The sequence below is a fragment of the Trifolium pratense genome, linkage group LG2, assembly GCF_020283565.1.
Source record: "Trifolium pratense cultivar HEN17-A07 linkage group LG2, ARS_RC_1.1, whole genome shotgun sequence".
In the NCBI taxonomy this organism is placed as follows: Eukaryota; Viridiplantae; Streptophyta; class Magnoliopsida; order Fabales; family Fabaceae; genus Trifolium; species Trifolium pratense.
The window spans coordinates 19,659,171-19,680,744 of NC_060060.1; the positions used below are offsets into that span (position 1 = coordinate 19,659,171).

Consider the following 21,574-nt stretch of genomic DNA (forward strand, 5'->3'; position numbering starts at 1 on the left):
CAAGAGTCATGGATAGTACACCAGAAAAATAAAAATAAAAAATTCCATGGAAAGTCAAGTAAATTAATTGAAACAAAAAAAAGTATTCTCTGTTCGGACTAGGGAATTCGCTTAATATGCCCCCAACCAAAATGTTTCAAATCAATCCCAATGTTCCCAATCAATGTACCTTGATTCTATTTGGATGAATGGATGGCAGTGCGGCATGTTTGGCTCACTTCTCATTAGGAATATGATCAACTGAGCCAAGCATGTTTATAAGATATCTATTCCATCCACCATCCTTTACTATGCCGCACACACGTATCTCTCCCTTCTGTTCGGCTTCCTCCATCTCCATACCAAAACTCTGTTTTCACCATTGAATCAAGTGCCTTCTGTCAAAATTAAAAATAGTACAATATAAATTGACGTGGTGCACTAGTTTACTATTTCATTCCTCACATAAAAAACCACTATTTTTTCAACAATATAAATTAGACACTATCAATAAGCAAATGCTTAAAAGGATGAAATGATCCTAATGAGTAATTCAAGAATTTTACTTTCTCTGATGTTATATCCACCAATATCACATTTCTTACGAAAGCTAGCAAAAGTAACAAGCCTTAACCTATTTCAAAGATGCATTGATATATTCAAGAGTCATGGATAGTAGTCAATAAGATGCATGCATCACTTTCATGGAAATATAGAAAAGAAATACACATATGTTATGACTAATTTCAATGTGAATGAATGAATCATGGAAGTCAAATATTTAACATTTATATATTGATCATATACTGTAACGGCACATAGTAATTGTTTGTAACGTAATGAAAATTACAATGGAGGAAAATTAAAAGTATCCTAGCTAAAAAAAGAAAGCTAATCAGCAATTGATTCCCTTAGGAACATGATGGTGAAGTGCAAATTGATATATGCATTCGGCACGGTGAGTCTCATTGCAACTTGCTTCAAAGTCTGCAAAAGCAAGAAAAAGCTTGTGAGCTTCTTCATCATCAACAACCTTATCCAAAGCTCTTTCAAAAACATTTCTTGTTGAACAAGCATCACCGTTCTTGATCTCAAATTTTGCATAACGGATCCAAGAAGCAACGGTAGGATGGCATAGAACAAAACGGTCGAATAAGTCTCTTGCATGTTGGATTTCTTTGTATTTGAGTTCAAATTTAATGTAAGAGAGCCACGCATGACGATCAGGCATCCATTCCATCCACATCTCGAAAATCCGTCTAACTCCGGCGACATTGCCAAGCATCTCCTCCATATGAATGTACTTGTACCACAATTGATCGACTCTGGGCAAAAGGGTAATAGCACGATGCCAGACATTCCTTGCATGATTGATGAATCTATTCTTCATCTCAAACTGTTGGAACATTGTTGAACAAGTTAGCAACTTAGCTACTTGTATGATGAACTTGGCATAGATGTAAACACAAGTGAAAGAACTAAAGGTGTGAATTTGAAAAAGTTCACTTTTAAGTCCCACATTGGATGGGTCACTACCTTTAGTAGTGTTTATATACCACAAAGTGGCAACCAAGGGTGTGCCCTTGGGGTACCCACTTTTGTAAGAAAGGGAGACCGCACACAATGTCGAATATCACACGCGCGCCGCCTCGGTTCGGTTCGGGCTTGGGCTTGGGCTTGGTGATATCTTAATTTTTAATACTCAGAAGTGAAAAAATTAATTTTCACTAAGTGTGCTTACCGTTTCAAATGCGCACATGTTTTGTGCCCTGATTCTCTCCCACTTCTTGCTCCACATCAGTTGCATTCTTTCCCTATAAATACACATCAGTTCTCACAATTAATTTTGACGTTAAAAACTGCAACTCTCTCTTCTCTCTCTCAATATTCTTACTTCAAATTATTTTTCCTTGTTGTTTCAGAGAAAGTGGTTTACCACTTCGAATTGATATTTGCATATCAATCTAGACTGTAGTAACCATCGGAGGTGTTTTTCTGGCCGTTTTCTACAGTGCAGTAGTTAACGGTATTTCGCTTGAATTGGCTGTTTTATCCTGGGGACTTCACGGTTGATAGTCTACCTTGCACAATTTGGGTAGTGCCGTGAAACGTCTTAAAGAGAGCGTATCGAACCGCGACTCGGCCGATAAATTCACAGTTGCTATTATTTTCAAAAACGATTTCAAAACCGAAAAATAACACAAACTCAGCGTATTTTAACCATTCTTGTGATCAACTTCCAATACTCTTTCCCAAACGGAACGTGCCCGATTGAAATCTTTTTGCGATTCTTCCCAATCTGCATATTTAACCCACACCTTTACGTTCCATCCAACTCGCCTGATTAAATCTTCAAATTCCTTTCGCTTGCGTAGACGGTACTCCCCTAGCTCTGTTCCATCGTTTATTTTCTGCTTCGGTGGACGGTGACGATGGATCACGGACTCTTCCAGTTCCCTGGCTTCACGAACAATCTGCTCCGCCGTTATTTGAATCGGAGCATAGTTTTTGTTTTTTGCTCCACCACAAATTCTCATGACTGATTTAATCAATCGATCGATCTCTAACAATGACTGATGTCATTCCTTCTTAGTAGAAGTTCATAGTATTACTTGTCCTCGCGATTGAGATGGTGATCAAATTGGTGTTGGTTCAACAAAAAATAGGGAAAAATGAATATTAGTGACTCAAAACTCAACTTATAGTTGTTTCCTTTGGTTTTGTCGAATAAACACCAATTTGGTGACTGTCTCAGTAGTAAGGATGTGGATTGTGGAGGACTCTGAACTTCTACTTCAATTCAGCGAGGTTCTTTGTCATCGAAATTTTAAGTGATTTCAAGTATTGGTCGTCATGACTCATGACTGAGATAGTGACCCAATTGGTGTCGGTTTGGCAAAAAACAATGAGAACGAATATTAGCGCATCAAAACTCAGCTTATATTTGTTTTTCTTGAATCAAGGCCCGATTAAGGAGGATGTGAAGGTTTATGAATTCTACTTAAATCTGTGTTATATATGACAATTAAGTTGCAGATCATGTGATGGTTTTGATTAATCCCGACTCTCCTTTCAACTATGTGCAGATTCGGAATGTTAATACAAAGCGATGCTTGGGTGATCTTCCCTCATTTCTTGCTCCAATACTTGAAAGAATATCATCATGTCAAACTTTCAAGAATGTTGACCCTGATAGCATAGTTTTGGACCAACTTACGGTATGATAAAAAATTATTATTTTTATTTGTTTATTCATTTGTTGTTATTATTTGAACACCATCCAATGCTTTGAGTTGTAATCATTGTCTCTTTGTTATAGGTAAATGAGTACCCACCTGGAGTCGGTTTGTTGCCTCATATAGACACTCACTCTGCATTTGAAAATTTAATTTGCAGCCTTTCATTAGCTGGGCCGTGTATAATGGAATTCAGACAATATGAAGATGGTGATTGGCGCCCTAAAGTTGCCTCAAGTACTACTACAAAAGGAGAAAGTCCAGAAGATGGTTCAAATTGTATAAAGAAGGCTATTTATCTGCCCCCTAGATCTTTGCTACTATTATCGGGTGAAGGACGATATGCATAGCATCATTACATTCCACACCACAAGGTTTAATGTTTAAGAAATGTTCATATTCTTTCTATCTTTGCATGCTGAAAGTAGGTTATAACCTAAGTGCCTAACTAAAACTAAGACGTTGGTTACAGCATTTTGTTCCATCAGTTTGTATTTCTCTTCTTTTTCTTTTATGGTAGGGAAGTTTGTTTTCCTAATTTCAAACATTTCCGTTTGAAATCTCCTGTATTCTATTCTCGGTAGAAAACTTAGGATTGATCCTCTGCTTCATGTGCATTTATATATTTGTATCTGAATATATTTTCTCCCCTACAGATAGACAAAGTGAATGATAGAGTCATCAGAAGGGCTTCAAGAAGGGTATCTTTTGCATTACGTAAGGTGTGTTGATGTCATGGCTATTTTTTGTCTGCCTATACGGATATTAAACCTTTGATATATTTGACTTACAGTGATTCAATATCTAGTTGTTCAACACAACACAAAAATAATGAAATTTTCATTGACAAGTGATTTAATCCCATCAGCAAAGTCCCCTTCTTGATTATTAATTACTTAATTAGAAGCTGCATCTGTTGTTGTGACTCAAACTCAAAATCAAACTATTTTTTTTTTTGGCTTAACTATACATTTGGTCCCTTACGTTTATTTTAAGTTTCAATTTGGTCCCTTACGTTTAAAAAGTATCAATTTGGTCTCTTACGTTTATTTATTTTTTTGATAGAGAAAATCAAACTATATTTGATGCTACGACTTTTTGCATGCACTTTTACGTCTATTTTTATTGTTTATTTTCTGTTCTAGTTAATATGATTTGTTGTTAAATCCAATGAAATGATTAGTGGATTTGAAAAATGAACACTCAATTTTCAAACTCTTTGAGAACCATTTGTATGCTCATGTTTCATCATTAGTGTTTGTTGTGAACCATCATACCTTGAAACTTAAGTTGTTGAGTGAACACACATGAATGGTTTTATAGATGATGCACAAGCTATCTTACCTTATTAACAGGACTCACAAGCTATCTTACCTGTAAACTTATGGATGAACACTTTGAATAGTTGTGTCGAAAGTAATCGTTTTGTTAGAAGAATGTGAGTAGCAAGGACTAAAAATAATATGATACAAGCTACGGTATTAATTTAAGGAAGTGAAAAGAGAAGCATATGTTGAATACTGTGTATTTGAACTACAGAACAGACTTCAAATTTATATAAAAAATGTAATAATTACAAAGATAAAGTTGTCCTCATTAGTTTATTTATGTGATTCAATGAACTAGTATTACATAATGATACGCATCTATGATGGTATTGAAATATTAAGAGATATATCAGCGCCTGCAACCTTTTACTTGTAATAATTACTAATAACTAATCATTTGTTCCGTCATTTTTCTTTCTTGTGTTCAAAATCATGTTAAAACTAATTAATTGTGTACTGCATACCAGGTTAGATCAGGTTTGTGCAAATGTGAATTTCCTCAGTATTGCGACTCTCAGAGATGAGGTTTCACCGAAATGGCAGGAAGGATTAAAATATAATTTATAAAATATCCGTCGTCGAGAGTTGCAATGAATATTTGAGGTGTGTTCTGCATTCTTTTGTTGTTTCTTGATACTATAATGCCATATATATTGTTGAAAACTGGATTATGAATCTTTAAATAAACAGTTATACAATGGCTGTTATACTGTAATGCCATAAAAATAGAATTAATCTCATGAATGATCCTGCTATTTTCTAGTTGTAGCCATACTATCTTAAAGACCATAAAATATTAGTGATTGGAGCATTAATCTCATAATAGAGAGTTGAGTTCAAACCATTAATTGGCCTATTACTAAAAATACATACAATTCTGCACCTGCAATTTTATCTACAGTGCCAATTCTTAACAAAATGAAAGTACATGACAATGGAATGAAGATAAATTTGAGAGAAGTAACTCTCACTTTATCGAATTAAAATGCAATACAACATTACTTATAGCAACTAGAAATCAACAATGAACACAATCACACAGATTCACAAAATCAAATGTTGCTGAATAACTTCTCTTTCCACAAATGACTTGGAAACTTGGTTCAACTTTAGATCCTAATTATGAGTGCGAAAACCTGAAATTCAAATAAAGAAGCTCATTATTATGTTGAATTTTGTAGCTTAGGAATTTTGAAATGCACAATAAGATGACAAAAATTAAATTATAACTCCAACGGTAATTAATGCGTTAGTTATGATTCAAATAAGCATATAAAAACATCAGTTTATCTCACCAGTGAGATAGGTCTTTTTGATTATGCTAAGGTCTCTAGTGACATCCACAATATTCATTCTTTCCTTCGGCGATTCCATTGAACAAATAAGTCCAATCCTAAAAAGTGAAATTAAGCACTCCGAATTTTCAATGCTTCCATCTTCTGTCACTTCTGCATCTCTTGATACAATATGTGGGTAAAAAATATTTTCAAGATTATCAGGAAATGAAATTGCAACAAAGTTATGCAGATTTTGACCATCTTTGAAAACTTCATCAGTGGGTCTTCTACCGGTAAGCATTTCCAACATAAGGATTCCAAAGCTATACATGTCACCACACGTGGACACTTCAGAACCCATTCCATACTCTAAAACATGTAGCGAAACAAGGGGATATTATGTCAGTAGTAAAATATTAAGTCTACACCAAAACTTAAAGAATTCAAAGAAACAATGGAATATTCATGAATTTAGCACATACCTGGAGGAGAATAGCCAACACTCCCTTTGATTCCAATTGTACTACTGTTACCACAAATGGATGAGACAAGTCTTGATATGCCAAAATCACTCACATGAGCAACCATGTCTTCATCAAGAAGGACATTGCTTGGCTTTAGATCACAATGAATGACCAATTGCTCACATTCTTCATGAAGATAATGTAATGCAGAAGCAACATCAATAATGATGTTTAATCTAAGACTGAGGTCCAGTGATGTTGGAGTCTCTGCATTTAAAATCTCAGGATGCAACCATTGTTCTAAGCTTCCATTTTTCATGTAATCAAAAACTAAAGCTTTAAATTCTTGGCCTTTGTAATCTGTACTTGAACAACATGTTAAAATCTTAACTAAATTTCGGTGTCTAATGTTTTTGAGTGCATTACATTCAACAAAGAAACTCTTGTGAGCTCCCTTCTTTTGGAGGTTAAGGACCTTCACAGCAACAACATTATCTTCCGAAACAAGATTTGCTCTATAAACAGAACCAAAACTTCCTGATCCGATCAAGTTTCTAGCTGAGAAACCATCTGTTCCTCGATGTAAGTCTTGGTATGAAACCTTAGCTAGTTGATCAATTGTTGGTGAATCAACATTTCGTTTTAGATTTCTTTTCCTTATCCAATACATAGTTATAATAAATGAAAGCATGAGAAGAAAAGAAACCACACTAACGATCACTGCTATCAACCTGAACTTACGGTGTTTTGCATGTTTCCTACCCTTGGACAGGCATGGTGGTAGATGCAGCTGTGAAATACCCCCACAAAGCTTATTGTTTCCAATAATTGCCACTTGAGTTGCATTTCCAAATACACCATCTGTCGGTACTTCACCTTCCAACATGTTGAAAGAAACATTGAAATATTCTAGGAAAGAAATATTTTGCAAAAATTTTGGAATTGGTCCAGACAACTGATTTCTAGACAGATCTAAACGTTGAAGACCTTTGAGCGATGTCAAAGAGGATGGTATGGTTCCTCTAATAGAGTTCCCTTCCATATAAAGATATTCTAAACTCATGCATTCACCAATGGTTCCAGGAATGTCCCCGGACAAATTATTCTCAGAAACATCTATCATTTCAATATTTTTTAGCATACCCACTTCTTTTGGTAAGCTACCACTCAATGAGTTATGTGACAAGTTTAGGGAGTTTGTTAAGGACGAAATGTTAAAAATCTCTAAGGGTATGTCTCCTTTGAGGTTGTTTTGTGAAAGAGTTAAGTATTGTAACTTTTGACAATTTCCAATATTTGGAGGAATATTACCTTCAAACATATTTCCATCTAGTCCCAATGCATACAATTGACTGAGGTTGCCTATGATAGATGGTATAACCCCTGATAAATTGTTTCCGTACAATATTAACGCTTGTATCTTTTGAAACTTTCCAAAAGTAGTTGGAATTGTTCCTTCAAAATTGTTATATTCCATGGACAAGAGACTCAAGCTAGTTAGATTTCCTAATTCTGTAGGAATTTGTCCATATATTTGATTATCCCCAAAAGACAATCGATTAAGCGAGGTGGACAAATTACCTATAGATTTTTGCAAACTACCTTCAAAATTATTAGTTGTCAAATCGAGTAAACGCAACTTACTACAATTAGTCAATGAGTTTAAAAATTCCAAATCCTCTTTGGAATTGTCTCCTAAATTGTTGTAAGCTAAATGTAGGAATCTAAGACTTTGTAGCTTACCTAGATTTGGAACTTGTCCGACAAAATGGTTTGTATCAATGTCAAGTAGTGTTGTCAAAGTAGAAGCATTTGCAATGGAAGTGGGTATATGACCTGAGAAATTATTTCCTCCAATTGAAAAATATTGGAGATTGGGAAGAGTGTGGAACATATTGGGTGGAAGAGAGCCACTAAATTCATTGGATGCAATTGAGATCACATTAAGAGATGATATATTATAAAGACAAGAAGGAAATATACCAGACAATTTGTTAGCATGAACCGCTATAATTTTCAACTGTGTTAGGCTGCAAATTTCTTGTGGAATATTTCCCTCCAAATTATTAAAACTCGTCATAAAAATAGTAAGGGATGCAAGATTCTTTATGGATGGTGGAATTTTTCCAGATAAATTATTTTTGTCCATCCTGAAATGTTGAAGCTTTTGAAGATAACCAATTTGGCTAGGTATTTTTCCAATAAGTTTGTTTCCAACTAACATCATCCTTTTGAGCTCTGAGCACTTTGTCAAGTTTATTGGAAATTCTCCGGACAACGAGTTGTTGAGTAGAAGAAGATATCTTAATCTTGACAAACGACCCAGCTCTTGTGGAATGTTTCCGTTAAAGTTGTTATCTCCAAGGTTGAGGAATCTCATATGTGAGAGATTGCCAACAAATGGAGATATGGATCCATGTAACTTGTATCCTTGCAATTTCAACTTTGTAACTCTTTGATGCTTGGGACTGCATATGATTCCATGCCAGTTGCAAAAGTGAGTTGAACTATTCCAAGAATCTAAGATACCATTTGGATCACTAGATATTAGTTGCTTGAATTGGAGCAAAGCCAAATGATCTGTTTGATTTCCTAGTGCCATTGTCAAAGTTCTGTTTGGACCAAAACACATTAAAGTTAAGGTTAATAGATTAATCAAATGAAGGTATATATACCAAGACATAGGTAACAAGAAAATATAAGGCTTCATTTGGTTGAGAATAAGAGATTGTTTGATGAAATACAAAAGTATGTCATTCCCTCTCTTTCGGTGTGGATTAAATAATAAATGCAACATGTACGTAGTGGGAAATGGAAAATTTATTTTGACACAAGATAAAAAGATGCCATCAAAAGTCAAGTCAATTAATTGTTTAAAATCACACCAATAATACTTTGATGGTTGGAGCAAAAGAGCGACAACCAATATCAAGCGGATAGCAATAATAACCACAAGTAAAATAAAAATAATAAAGGAGAAGAAGAAACAACACACGATAATTTGTTTACTCAGTTTGGTCCAACAATGACCTACTCTGGGGGAGAAAGCAACCCTCCGTTCTACTATATCAATGAGTTTGGTTAGAACGAGATTTTAAAGGCTTTTACAAGGATTAAAATTTAGTCATCCTTAAGCAATAAATAAAAATTTTATTCTGATTGTGGCTTTAACCAGTGGAAGGCAGCATGCCTAGGGATGAAACTATAATTCCAAATCCACTAACTCAATTTCCATGGACTTCAATTCCACTAATATGGACTTCAATTCCACTAATTTTTGCTTTCAAAAAAAAAAATTCCACTAATTTCCATGAACTTTACTTATTGGTCTTCCTGGAAATTGTGGAAAAGTTAGTACTAATACATAATTCAGGACAGCAAAGTGTGTATGTGGAAATTGTGGAAAAGTTAGTACTAATAATACATAATTGTGGAAAACTTTATGTTTTTGTTTTTTTGCTCCACCACAAATTCTCATCACTGATTTAATCAATCGATCGATTTAGAGAGAGAGAGAGAAATTTTAGGTTTTCTAATTGAGTATGGTTTCCTTTTCTTTACTTCTCTACTATTTATAATAACAATCCTATTTGGGCCTTACCAACAATATCCGGCCCAATTAATCTAATCTAATATCTTTATTTATCTTATCTAATTTAGGGGATACTTCAAGTGAGAGGAGTGTCTTATTATGAGAGATGAGAGGAACAAATATAAACCATATGATGCAAAGGAATGGTCATGATTAAATGTTCTCAATATGCACTCCAATTATACTTCCGTGTTTCCATCTTCTTGAAAGAAAAAAAAATCCCTCTAGTCTTTTATTCTCTTTCTTCAAGATGATGAAAATTCCTTTCTCAGATCTCCCTATTTCATTACTCCCACACAATTCTTCATTTTCTTGTATCAATTTTGTGCACCTCTCAACAGTTACAATTTTTTTCAATCAAATCGGTAAAGGGCCATATGGATTCAAATGTTGAATTGAAGGATAGACCATTTCAATTCAATTTATTCATGGTCGATTTCGTTTTTGGTGGGTCAAGATTGCGTCCATGATAATATTCATAATCACACAAGCTTATTCTTGGTTAAAAGACAAAACTTTATATAATAAAAAAAACTAGAAAAACTTAATTAGATTTCAAGATCATAATACATAGATGTTGGGCTGTGTTCTTAGGGATTCCAATTAGTTTTGAGAAAAATAACAGAACAATAACATGGATGACGACAGTTAGGAATATGAATTATTGGAGAGATAATTTGAAAACAAAAATGCAGTCGAACCACAAACGATAAAACACGCATAAAGCAAATCGAGCAAACAATTTATTGAGCGAACAATTATTCTTTCAAGAAGATGGAAACACGGAAGTATAATTGGAGTGCATATTGAGAACGTTTAATCATGACCATTCCTTTGCATCCTATGGTTTATATTTGTTCCTCTCATCTCTCATAATAAGACACTCCTCTCACTTGAAGTATCCCCATCTAATCTAATCTAATATCTATATCTTTATATCATATATATATATATATATATATATATATATAGAGGATGTATATTATGAGAATGGTAAAGATATATGAGAATATGAGAATGAAATAATAGCCATTGGATCAAAAATGGATGGGTAAGATTAAAAAACCTCATTATGTGCCTCTCTTACTCTATTACTATTTCTTTTATACTCATTTTCCCTTTCATCTTCTTCAACGCAACTTTCATCCATTACCTTGTCTCTCTTAGATTTATTTCTCTTCTGCAAATTAATTCCTTCCCGGCATCTCACGACTGCTTGTTGCACTCAATTACTCATTCTATTTTTTAATTTTGATACAAATGTTGATTCAAGCCCTGTCAAATACTACAAGCTGTTTTGAAACAATCCAATTTGTTTAATTTGAAACTAATTACAAAATAAATGAAATTAACCATTGCAGATCCAAACTATTTTGATATACAGATGAGAAATCAATGAATTAAAATAAATTTCTAAGAGTAGCCACACAAATATGGTGGCGGTGTAATAGGGACGACGAAGAATCTTGGCCGCTCGTATTCTTCTCTTTCGTAGTCGTCATCGTCGTTCGTCGACATGAGCGTAGGGTTGCCGTTGTTCACCGACATGAATAGTTATCCGTCTTTCGCCGACATGAACAACACAAGGTCGTCGTCGTTCTTCCCCTCCGTAACGACGAAGAATAAGAAGGACCTGACTTTGAATCTCAAAAACAACAAAAACTAGAATTTCATTTAAAATACCAAATGAAGTTCAGAAAAAACCCAGATTGCTTTGATTTGATTTCTATTATGATTTAAAAACCCAGATTTGGGTGGAAACTGGTCGTATTAAGTTGAAGAAGATGAAAAGGAATAAAGAGAATTGCCTACATGTGTTGTTTAAAACTTACTTTTAATTTCAACCTTTAGATTTTGATCTAAAGGCTATTAATCATTCTCATCATTCTCATATATCTTTTTCATTCTCATAATATACATCCTCTATATATATATATATATATATATATATATATAGGGGAGGGATCAAATTACACCGGTGTAACATTTGAGTAATGTTACACCGCTCAATAACGCTTTAACGAATTCAAATTTTACAAAATTCATCGTTGGATTGAAAGTTTATATCGTATAGATCATCCATGTTGAATTTTACAAAAATCTAAAATCGTTTGATATATTATTGAGACCGATCAAGATTAATGGTTTATGCGTTTTTATTGAATACCGTTAATCTTGATCTATCTCAAAAACATATCAAACGATTTTAGATTTTTATACAATTCAACATATATGATCTATACGATATAAGCTTTCAATCCAACGGTGGATTTTGTAAAATTTGAATTCGTTAAAGCGTTATTGAGCGGTGTAACATTACTCAAATGTTACACCGGTGTAATTTGATCCCTCCCCATATATATATATATATATATATAGAGGATGTATATTATGAGAATGAAAAAGATATATGAGAATGATGAGAATGATTAATAGCCTTTAGATCAAAATCTAAAGGTTGAAATTAAAAGTAAGTTTTAAACAACACATGTAGGCAATTCTCTTTATTCCTTTTCATCTTCTTCAACTTAATACGACCAGTTTCCACCCAAATCTGGGTTTTTAAATCATAATAGAAATCAAATCAAAGCAATCTGGGTTTTTTCTGAACTTCATTTGGTATTTTAAATGAAATTCTAGTTTTTGTTGTTTTTGAGATTCAAAGTCAGGTCCTTCTTATTCTTCGTCGTTACGGAGGGGAAGAACGACGACGACCTTGTGTTGTTCATGTCGGCGAAAGACGGATAACTATTCATGTCGGTGAACAACGGCAACCCTACGCTCATGTCGACGAACGACGATGACGACTACGAAAGAGAAGAATACGAGCGGCCAAGATTCTTCGTCGTCCCTATTACACCGCCACCATATTTGTGTGGCTACTCTTAGAAATTTATTTTAATTCATTGATTTCTCATCTGTATATCAAAATAGTTTGGATCTGCAATGGTTAATTTCATTTATTTTGTAATTAGTTTCAAATTAAACAAATTGGATTGTTTCAAAACAGCTTGTAGTATTTGACAGGGCTTGAATCAACATTTGTATCAAAATTAAAAAATAGAATGAGTAATTGAGTGCAACAAGCAGTCGTGAGATGCCGGGAAGGAATTAATTTGCAGAAGAGAAATAAATCTAAGAGAGACAAGGTAATGGATGAAAGTTGCGTTGAAGAAGATGAAAGGGAAAATGAGTATAAAAGAAATAGTAATAGAGTAAGAGAGGCACATAATGAGGTTTTTTAATCTTACCCATCCATTTTTGATCCAATGGCTATTATTTCATTCTCATATTCTCATATATCTTTACCATTCTCATAATATACATCCTCTATATATATATATATATATATATATATATATATATATATATATATATATATATATCGTCTCTAAGTAACTCTGATTCAACCTTAATCTTAACCCTAATAATTCATATTAAAATGATAAAAAAATTCCTCAGCAAAATTCGAACTCATGACCTTTTAATTACACTTCTTATTAGGTTTACCACTAAGCCGTATCAATTAATTTGATATATTTTGTAACCAACATATAATCAATATGTTTTAAATGTACAATTTTTCTTATCCTATATATTTATTGTCTTATATCACCTGCCACGTTTTTTTCTTTCTTTTTAGATACAAATCCCTCTTTTTTTTTTTTATCTACAAATCCAAATTTATGTATGTAATCCAAATTCAAATTACCCCATTTTATTTATTACCTCTCCCACTTTTATATCAAATGAATGTATTTGTTTGCAATAAGTCATTTCACATTGGTAACGATTTAACACTTTTATTGATGTTATTTTAGGGTGCGCAGTCATGTTGCCAAAAATGTTTTCATCGAATTTTCGTGACAGTGCAAATCATATGTTACACTAATTGATCCAAACGGAATTCAATTTGATGTTTTCGTTGAAAAAATTAATGGCACTATATATTCATTCTTTTTTTCGGTGATTCCATTGAACAAATAATTCCAATCCTAAAAATTGAAACTAAGCACTCTTCAATAGTTGGAATAAGATTTTCACGATTTTTATCTTGTATTGCTACTTGTACTTCTCTTGATACAAGATGTGGATCTAAAATCTTCACAAGGTTATCTGAAAATGAAATTGAAACAAAATTATGCAGATTTAGACCATCTTCAAAAACTTCATCAGTAAGTCTTCTACCGGTAAGCATTTCCAACACCAGGACTCCAAAGCTATACATGTCACCACATGTTGAAACTTCATAACCTGTTCCATACTCTAAAACATTTAGCAAAAGCTGTTAATACTATGTCACTAGTAAATTAATAAGCCTGCACCAAAACACAGGAGAGGTGATAGAAACAATGTATGATTCATGAATTTATAACGTACCTAGAGGCTAGAGGAGCATAACCGACAGTCCCTTTTATTCCAAAATCGCTCACATGAGCAACCATGTCATCATCAAGAAGGACATTGTTTGGCTTTAGATCACAGTGAAGGACCAATTGCTCACATTCTTGGTGAAGATAATGTAATGCATAAGCAACATCGATAATTATGCTTAATCTTTGATCAAGGCCCAATGTTGTTGGATGCTCTTCATTTAAAATCTCGGGATGCAACCATTGTTCTAAGCTTCCATTTTTCATGTAATAAAAAACTAGAGCTTTGAATTCTTGACCTTTGTAATTTGTACTCAAACAACATGTTATGATCTTAACTAAATTTCGGTGTCTAATATTTCTAAGTACATTACATTCAACAATGAAACTCTTGTGAGCTCCCTTTTTTTGGAGGTTCAGGACCTTTACAGCAACAACATGATCTTCCGACAAAAGATTTGCTTTGTACACAGAACCAAAAAACCACTATTATTTCAACAATATAAATTAGACACTATCAATAAGCAAATCCTTAAAAGGATGAAATTATCCTAATCAGTAATTCAAGAATTTTACTTTCTCTGGTGTTTATATTTGTTAAATTTGTATATTTTTAATTTTGCTTAAACTTCAATGGAATTTTTTTTTTTTTGGTTAAGACTTCAATGGAAATTTTTTTTTTTTTTTGGTGATAACTTCAATGGAAATTTTATTTGGAAAGAATTATTATTTCCAAATTGCTTATAAAAAAAATATATATTTCCAAATTGGAATTCCACCGATTCGTTTTTCCATATAATCCATAGGTCATTTCAGCGACACCAATCATCCTCATTGAGTTTGTATCCTGTATCAAGCATTTATCATTATCAAACATTAGTTGACATTTCAAAATTTTAGTAAGCTTTGGAACAGAAATAAGATTGAATGTGAACTCAGGAAAATATAGGACATCAGTTAAGTAAAAATCTTTATCAAACAAGATAGTGCCAGCAAAATTAGTAGACACAATGGTACCATTTGGTAATGTGATGTTAATGGGATTAATTCTTTTCATGCACTGAAAGAAGTGTTTAGAGTAACATATAGGATCTGTTGCTCCTGTATCTAAGATAAAAGTTTCTGACTTAGGTAAATTTGGGAGAGTACACAAAATACCTGAACTGGAGGAGGGTTGTGAGGTTATGTGATTCACACTATGAGATTGCAATGTGCTAGAATGTTGTAAAAGTGCTAACAAGGCCTTGTGTTGATCTGGTGTGAAGAATAGTTTCCCAGAATCAGTATCTCCTACTTCATCATCATAGGCTATTGATTTAGCGTCATCTTCATTGGTAGTAGCACAATTATTCACCATTCCATTGTGTTGCATATGAGGTGGAAATCCATGGTTCTTGAAACAATTCTCAACTATGTGATTAGTCATGCCACAGTAAGTGCCGTATTTTGAATTTGAATTCCTACCACGACCTCTTCCACCATTGACTCTACCTCCTCTACCACGATTGGATTGTGATCTACCAGCATATTGAGATGTGGTGGATGCCAAGATCTTGGATTCATCCAAAGGAATGATTGCCTGTCTTTCTTGCTGGACAAGCAAGGAGTAAACCTTACCAATATTGGGTAATGGCTCCATCATCATGATTTGAGATCTTACAGCTGAATATTGCTCATTGAGCCCTTTAAAAAAACGTATAACTTGGTCACCATCTCTGTATTCACGCATCTTGGCAGTGGCTTGACAATTTTCTAAGCAATTGGAATCAGGAATTGGGCGAAAGTTGTCCAATTCTTGCCACAATTTTTTCACCTTTGTGTAATAAGCAGAAATGGTGCAATCACCTTGTTTCAAGGTGTAAATCTCTTCTTGAATATCTGAAATACGAAAAACATCACCTTGGTAAACGAGGACATTACCAGGATTTTCATTCAGATGCAAGAAATAAGGATTCAAAGTATCATTCTGATATCCCTTGTTTTGATTGTTTGAAGGAGGTTCATTGACACTCCCAGCAGTACTATCCATAGACATGATGAAGAATCAAAGTGTTCTTGAATGGAGGATCAAAGAGGAACAAGAAAACAGTTCCAAGAAGCAAGAACAAAGAAAAAACAAGGGGTGAATGAAGAAGAGAAAGTGAGAAATGCAACAAGAAGTTGCAGAAAAGAAAGAAAGAATATTAGGAGTTCTGTGAGCTTTAGAGGTGCAGCAACAATGGTGAAACCTACCACTAATTGCTCCTGATACCATGTAAGAAGGAAGAATCAACCTTCATGAATGCAGCGGATTAAGGAGAAACTCATAGCAATAGGCGCAAAGCAAGCTCAAGTTTTATTAACTCACAAAACTGATTTGGTACAATAGAGTAATCTCCTATATATAGGATTTAAAACAAGATATTTGTTAATTAGATCAAGGTAATTTGCATGAGCACAAGCAGATAAGGAAAAATCATAACAGTGTATTAAGAAGAATGTGAAAAACACATCTAAAATGAGAAAAATAAGTATAAGAGAAAGTCTCACATTGTCAGAATCGGGCAGATCTCGGAGCCTTCTTTTAAGCAATGGTATGCCACTCTCAAATCATGGTAAAATGTTATCACCAAAGTAGAACCTCTCCTGAATTAAAACAAATAATCAAATAATTATAGCCAGGAATTTCGCGAGACAAATAAAGACATAGTTTTTGCGACAAGATAAAAAGCTTACCCTAAGTTCTACATCAAATAAATTTTAGAAAATCTATTTCATTCGAAATCACAAATGACAAGCATTCACCCAAACACACACCTAGAAACAATTGTTGAAAGCAATTCTACCAATAGTACACCTGCAAAGCATGAATGTCAAATGTGATCAAACTTGTTGGTCCTCCTCTAGAAATTGGTATGTTTGACAAAAGCCTAGCCAAAGTAAAAGCAGTGGTGATATCCCCTTCATCCTCCATTCTTTCAGAAGTACCAGTCAGGAAAAACGGAAGCACGAGCGTAAATGAGGAAACAAACAGTTTTGGCAAGGCATAAATGACTCAAATATCACTGCTGGAGAACTGAATGAAGCCATAAAAGCCACATGCTGTCTGTGAATGCCTTGAGCATTGGGAATGAAAATGTTGGGGAAGCCATCCGGAAACTTACTGAAGTTTTCAATTTCATAGAGCATTTCAGTGAAATCATTAAAAAACTATATTCAAAAAACACCAACAACCAATGAAAAAATAAAAATAGATAAACAGAACCGATGTACCATAGCAACAGCATTTGAATAAAAGCTCAGGCATCAATAATCCAAACAAAAAAAAAAAACTCAGGCATCAAGGTAAAATCAACAGTTCCAAATATATACTTGGCTCATAACAGAGTAAGGGTCTATTTAGATTGCCTTGAGCTTATCTACTGACTTAAACACTTATGAGATTGTTTGAGTAAACTTAAGGAATAAGCTTATGACATAAGTTTACTCGTGGTGAGCTTATTCCATGGGATTGCTAATTTGGCTCACTTATGAGATTGTTTGAGTAAACTTATGCTATAAGCTCACCATGAGAGTTTATAAAAACAACTTAAAACTTATATGATTTTTTTTTTATTGGGTGTAAGCCGGGTATTCTCTACGGTAAAATAATAGAATTTCAGAAACATACCATTCTTCTCAATAGAAATTTCACTTGAATTAAAACATTTTAGTAATCCAATATAATGATTTATTGCATTTATGGTATAAATTAAAACATTCCACTTACTATCTAACTCTTGATTTATCCACTCTTGATACAATTAGGGTTAGAATTAGTGGTAGGAGAACTATCTAAGATTTATATATATATATATATATATATATATATATATATATATATATATATATATATATATATATATATATATATATATATATATATGGGGTTTTCTAACTTAGACCCTAGTTAGGTCTAAGTTAGCAAGGTGCACCTTTTCAATTGGACCAAAATACCCATTCTTTTAATTTTTGAAAGAATAGAGCAACAGGGGCATTTCTGTAATTTTACCAACCATATACACGCGCCCCACCTTCTGAAACCATTAAGAGACGCGGATCCAGTGTCGCGCGCGTACCGAAGGACCATGGTTACAGACCGTTGATTTCCATCAGACAGCCAAGATCTGATCTCATCAAGACTGTCTGATCAATCAGACAGCCCAGATCATCCTGATCCATCAGATTCCAGCGCCTGCGACACTGGATTACAACCTGGAGAGAAACATTTGCTTTTTAAAAGTAGGACACGTGTCACACAATGGTTGGCTGGGCGTGATTTTTGTTCATTTAATACTTTGAACTCAATTATTTCGTTGTAAATTAATTTTTTATTTTTTTATTTTTATACCAAAATTCATAATTTTTTTTTGTCTACAAATAGAGACTTGGTTCGTTTGATTTGGACACCGAAAAAAAAACGCAATTTTTCACTACCTTAATCTCATTTTTTGTCTACTAAATACGTTACTTGTATGTTGTAATTTAACACGCACCACTCAACCAACTCACTGAAACCATTATACCAGGAAAATAGTAGATAATATTCTGAAACTTTTGGTATATTTTATGAAATTTTTGGAGACCTGAAACTATTTTTAGTTAATTAAATGAGATAAAACGGTAATTAAAAACTAATGTTTGCTTCTGAAACCATTTTACTGGTAGAATGGTTGCACATAGTTGTATTCTGAAACCATTTTACTGGTAGAATGGTTTCAATGAGTAATTTATTAATTGTGTTTGCTTCTGCAACCATTTATCTAGTACAATGGTTTCAGAGAGTTGTAATCTGAAACCATTTTGCTGGTAGAATGGTTTCAGTAAGTTGATTATTAGTTATTTGCTTCTGAAACCATTTAGCTTGTAGAATGGTTGCACATAGTTGTATTCTGAAACCATTTTACTGGTAGAATGGTTTCAGTGAGTAATTTATTAATTGTGTTTGCTTCTGAAACCATTTATCTGGTACAATGGTTTCAGAGAGTTGTAATCTGAAACCATTTTGCTGGTAGAATGGTTTCAGTAAGTTGATTATTAGTTATTTGCGTCTGAAACCATTTAGCTTGTAGAATGGTTTCAGAGATTTGTACTCTGAAACCATTTTCCTGGTAGAATGGTTTCAGTGAGTTGATGTAAGGTAGTGAAAAATGAGATTAAGGTAGTGAAAAATTGGGTTTTTTTTTCTGTGTCCAAATCAAACGAACCAAGAAAAAAAAATTATGAATTTTGGTATAAAAATAAAAAATAAAAAATTAATTTACAATGAAATAATTGAGTTTAAAGTATTAAATGAAAAAAAAATTAACGCAGTCAATCATATGCTGACACGTGGCCTTTCTTTTTTAAAAGGTTTCTCTCTCCGCGTGTGGCCTTCACCCACGCGCGCCTGTCGGCGCGTGTGATGCACGCGCTTGGATTTTGTGCAATCACACGCTGCCACGTGTCCTGGGGGGTGGGAAAAGAAGGTGGGGGCGCGTGTACTGTTGGGTAAATTACAGAAATGCCCCTGTTGCTCTATTCTTTCAAAAATTAAAAAAATGGGTATTTTTGTCCAACTGAAAAGGTGCATCTTGCTAACTTAGACCCAACTGGGTCTAAGTTAGCAGCCCCCATATATATATATATATATTATTGTCACAAAATGTCATAGTGAGTAAATGACTTTTTTTTATGAGAAACTGACTTACTAACAAAAGTAGTTACTTTGAGAAAACAAAGAAAGAAAAAGAGAGGTAGTTAGAGGAAGTTAAGGGCATTTATGGAAAGATAAAAATCCAACTCAAACTCACCCATCCTTTTTGGGAATTTTATGGTACACTTATCAAATTTTAATGTACCGGTACAATAGATCACTAAATTACTAGATAAATGAATATTTTTTCGAAAGAAATCATTTTTCTATTATTTAAAATATTATAATAACTAAATACTATTTATCAAAATTGTAAAAAAAAAAAAAATTGAATTTTTTATCACTCATAATAGTTATTATTGAATTTTTTTTATGAAAAAATGTAAAAATATTAGCATAATGCTTATAAAACAATGAAATCGTATTTTTTTCTTATGAAATAATCATTTATTATATACAATAATTGACAAATAGTATTTTGAATTTTGATACATAAAATAATCGTTAATTTAATAATTATTTGATCTAATGTACCGGTACATTGAAATTTGATGGATGTACCGTAGAAGCTCTCATCCTTTTTATATATTGTTATTGTTATAGACATGTAAAAGATGGTCATGGAGAGTAATTACGGACCCTGATCCTCTTATGTAGAATTTATCTTATTTTCTCTCCTTCTCTAAATCTGAACAATGTATTAATCCAACCGTGCATGTTAGACTTGCCCCCTAAAGTAAGAGTCTAATTAGATTAGATGAGACTCTAATAATATCTGGGACTAACTCAAACCAACAAAATTGACTTATAAGTAATTGATATCTTCTAGTTATAAAATACTTCCATCTATTTTTACCTTTATTGTGTGTTTTAACAGGAAATTGTCTCCTTTTATTGTCTTCTGATTTTGGATCAGAAGAGAATGTTAGGAAATTGTCTCCTCATATATGTGAGACTGGTGCTTTTATGGTTGACAGTAACATCAGAAAACAACTTGGTCACCTTTATGTCATTTGTGTATGGTGGCATGATGTTTCCAATGCCATAGGTGATATGTCTGTAGTAGTTTTTTCGATCATGCAATTCTTAGAATACAAAGTACAATATAGTGTTTAAATACCACAATATGGTTTACAAAACTACCCATGAACCGTACCGCAAGGTACAAAGCCTGACTCACCAACTCTCCTAGTTCTAGTCGTAACCTAACTCATGAATGAGCCAAGTTGAAAGTGCATACGCTTGAGCGATTGTCCACTTATTTGTGAATACGAGTCATACTCAACATTATGAAATGGTAAGCCTGCATAAAAAAAATCCTATGATAGGAGTTATAAAAGGAAAACAAAAAACAGACATTACACAAATCATATAGAGAGATCATCCACAGTGGCAAGGCTAGGTTTCCATCCTAAACCCTTATAATATCTTGCCTTAGGAAGTGGTGCCACAAAAGGTTTCTTCCCTCTTATTCCTTTTCTTCTTGAATATCTTGTTGACTTACCCTTTGAAACATAAAACTCCTTTGCAGTAAAATATGATTCATCGGCATCTTCTCTACCTTGTGATGGATCCATCTTTGAATTCACTCTATCTTCACCTATCCAATTTGTCTCCTTGGCTTCAAAGTTCTCATAGATTCTGCTATCATAGGGAGGTACATTTACTCCAT

The 21,574-nt window shown here is 33.5% G+C and overlaps 3 protein-coding genes and 1 pseudogene across 3 annotated transcripts; 1 reads left to right on the forward strand and 3 right to left on the reverse strand.

Moving 5' to 3' along the window:
* Window positions 1–746: 746 nt before the first annotated feature.
* LOC123903893 (crooked neck-like protein 1) lies at window positions 747–2,203 on the reverse strand. The gene is made up of 2 exons (XM_045953575.1): window positions 2,186–2,203; window positions 747–1,375 (listed from the first exon to the last, which is right to left on the reverse strand). The coding sequence occupies exon 2, from the start codon at window positions 1,367–1,369 to the stop codon at window positions 875–877; it is 495 nt and encodes a 164-aa protein (XP_045809531.1). The 5' UTR covers window positions 1,370–1,375; window positions 2,186–2,203; the 3' UTR covers window positions 747–874.
* A 343-nt stretch (window positions 2,204–2,546) lies between these two features.
* Window positions 2,547–5,145, forward strand: LOC123903892 (annotated as a pseudogene).
* Window positions 5,146–5,322: 177 nt separating this feature from the next.
* On the reverse strand, window positions 5,323–9,615 carry LOC123903891 (probable LRR receptor-like serine/threonine-protein kinase At3g47570). The gene is made up of 3 exons (XM_045953574.1): window positions 6,303–9,615; window positions 5,839–6,189; window positions 5,323–5,679 (listed from the first exon to the last, which is right to left on the reverse strand). Exons 1-3 carry the CDS (start codon window positions 9,079–9,081, stop codon window positions 5,660–5,662), a joined length of 3,150 nt encoding a protein of 1,049 aa, XP_045809530.1. The 5' UTR covers window positions 9,082–9,615; the 3' UTR covers window positions 5,323–5,659.
* Window positions 9,616–14,975: 5,360 nt separating this feature from the next.
* Window positions 14,976–16,290, reverse strand: LOC123903894. Its single transcript, XM_045953577.1, has 2 exons — window positions 15,408–16,290; window positions 14,976–15,096 (listed from the first exon to the last, which is right to left on the reverse strand). Exons 1-2 carry the CDS (start codon window positions 16,282–16,284, stop codon window positions 15,062–15,064), a joined length of 912 nt encoding a protein of 303 aa, XP_045809533.1. The 5' UTR covers window positions 16,285–16,290; the 3' UTR covers window positions 14,976–15,061.
* Between the last annotated feature and the right edge of the window lie 5,284 nt (window positions 16,291–21,574).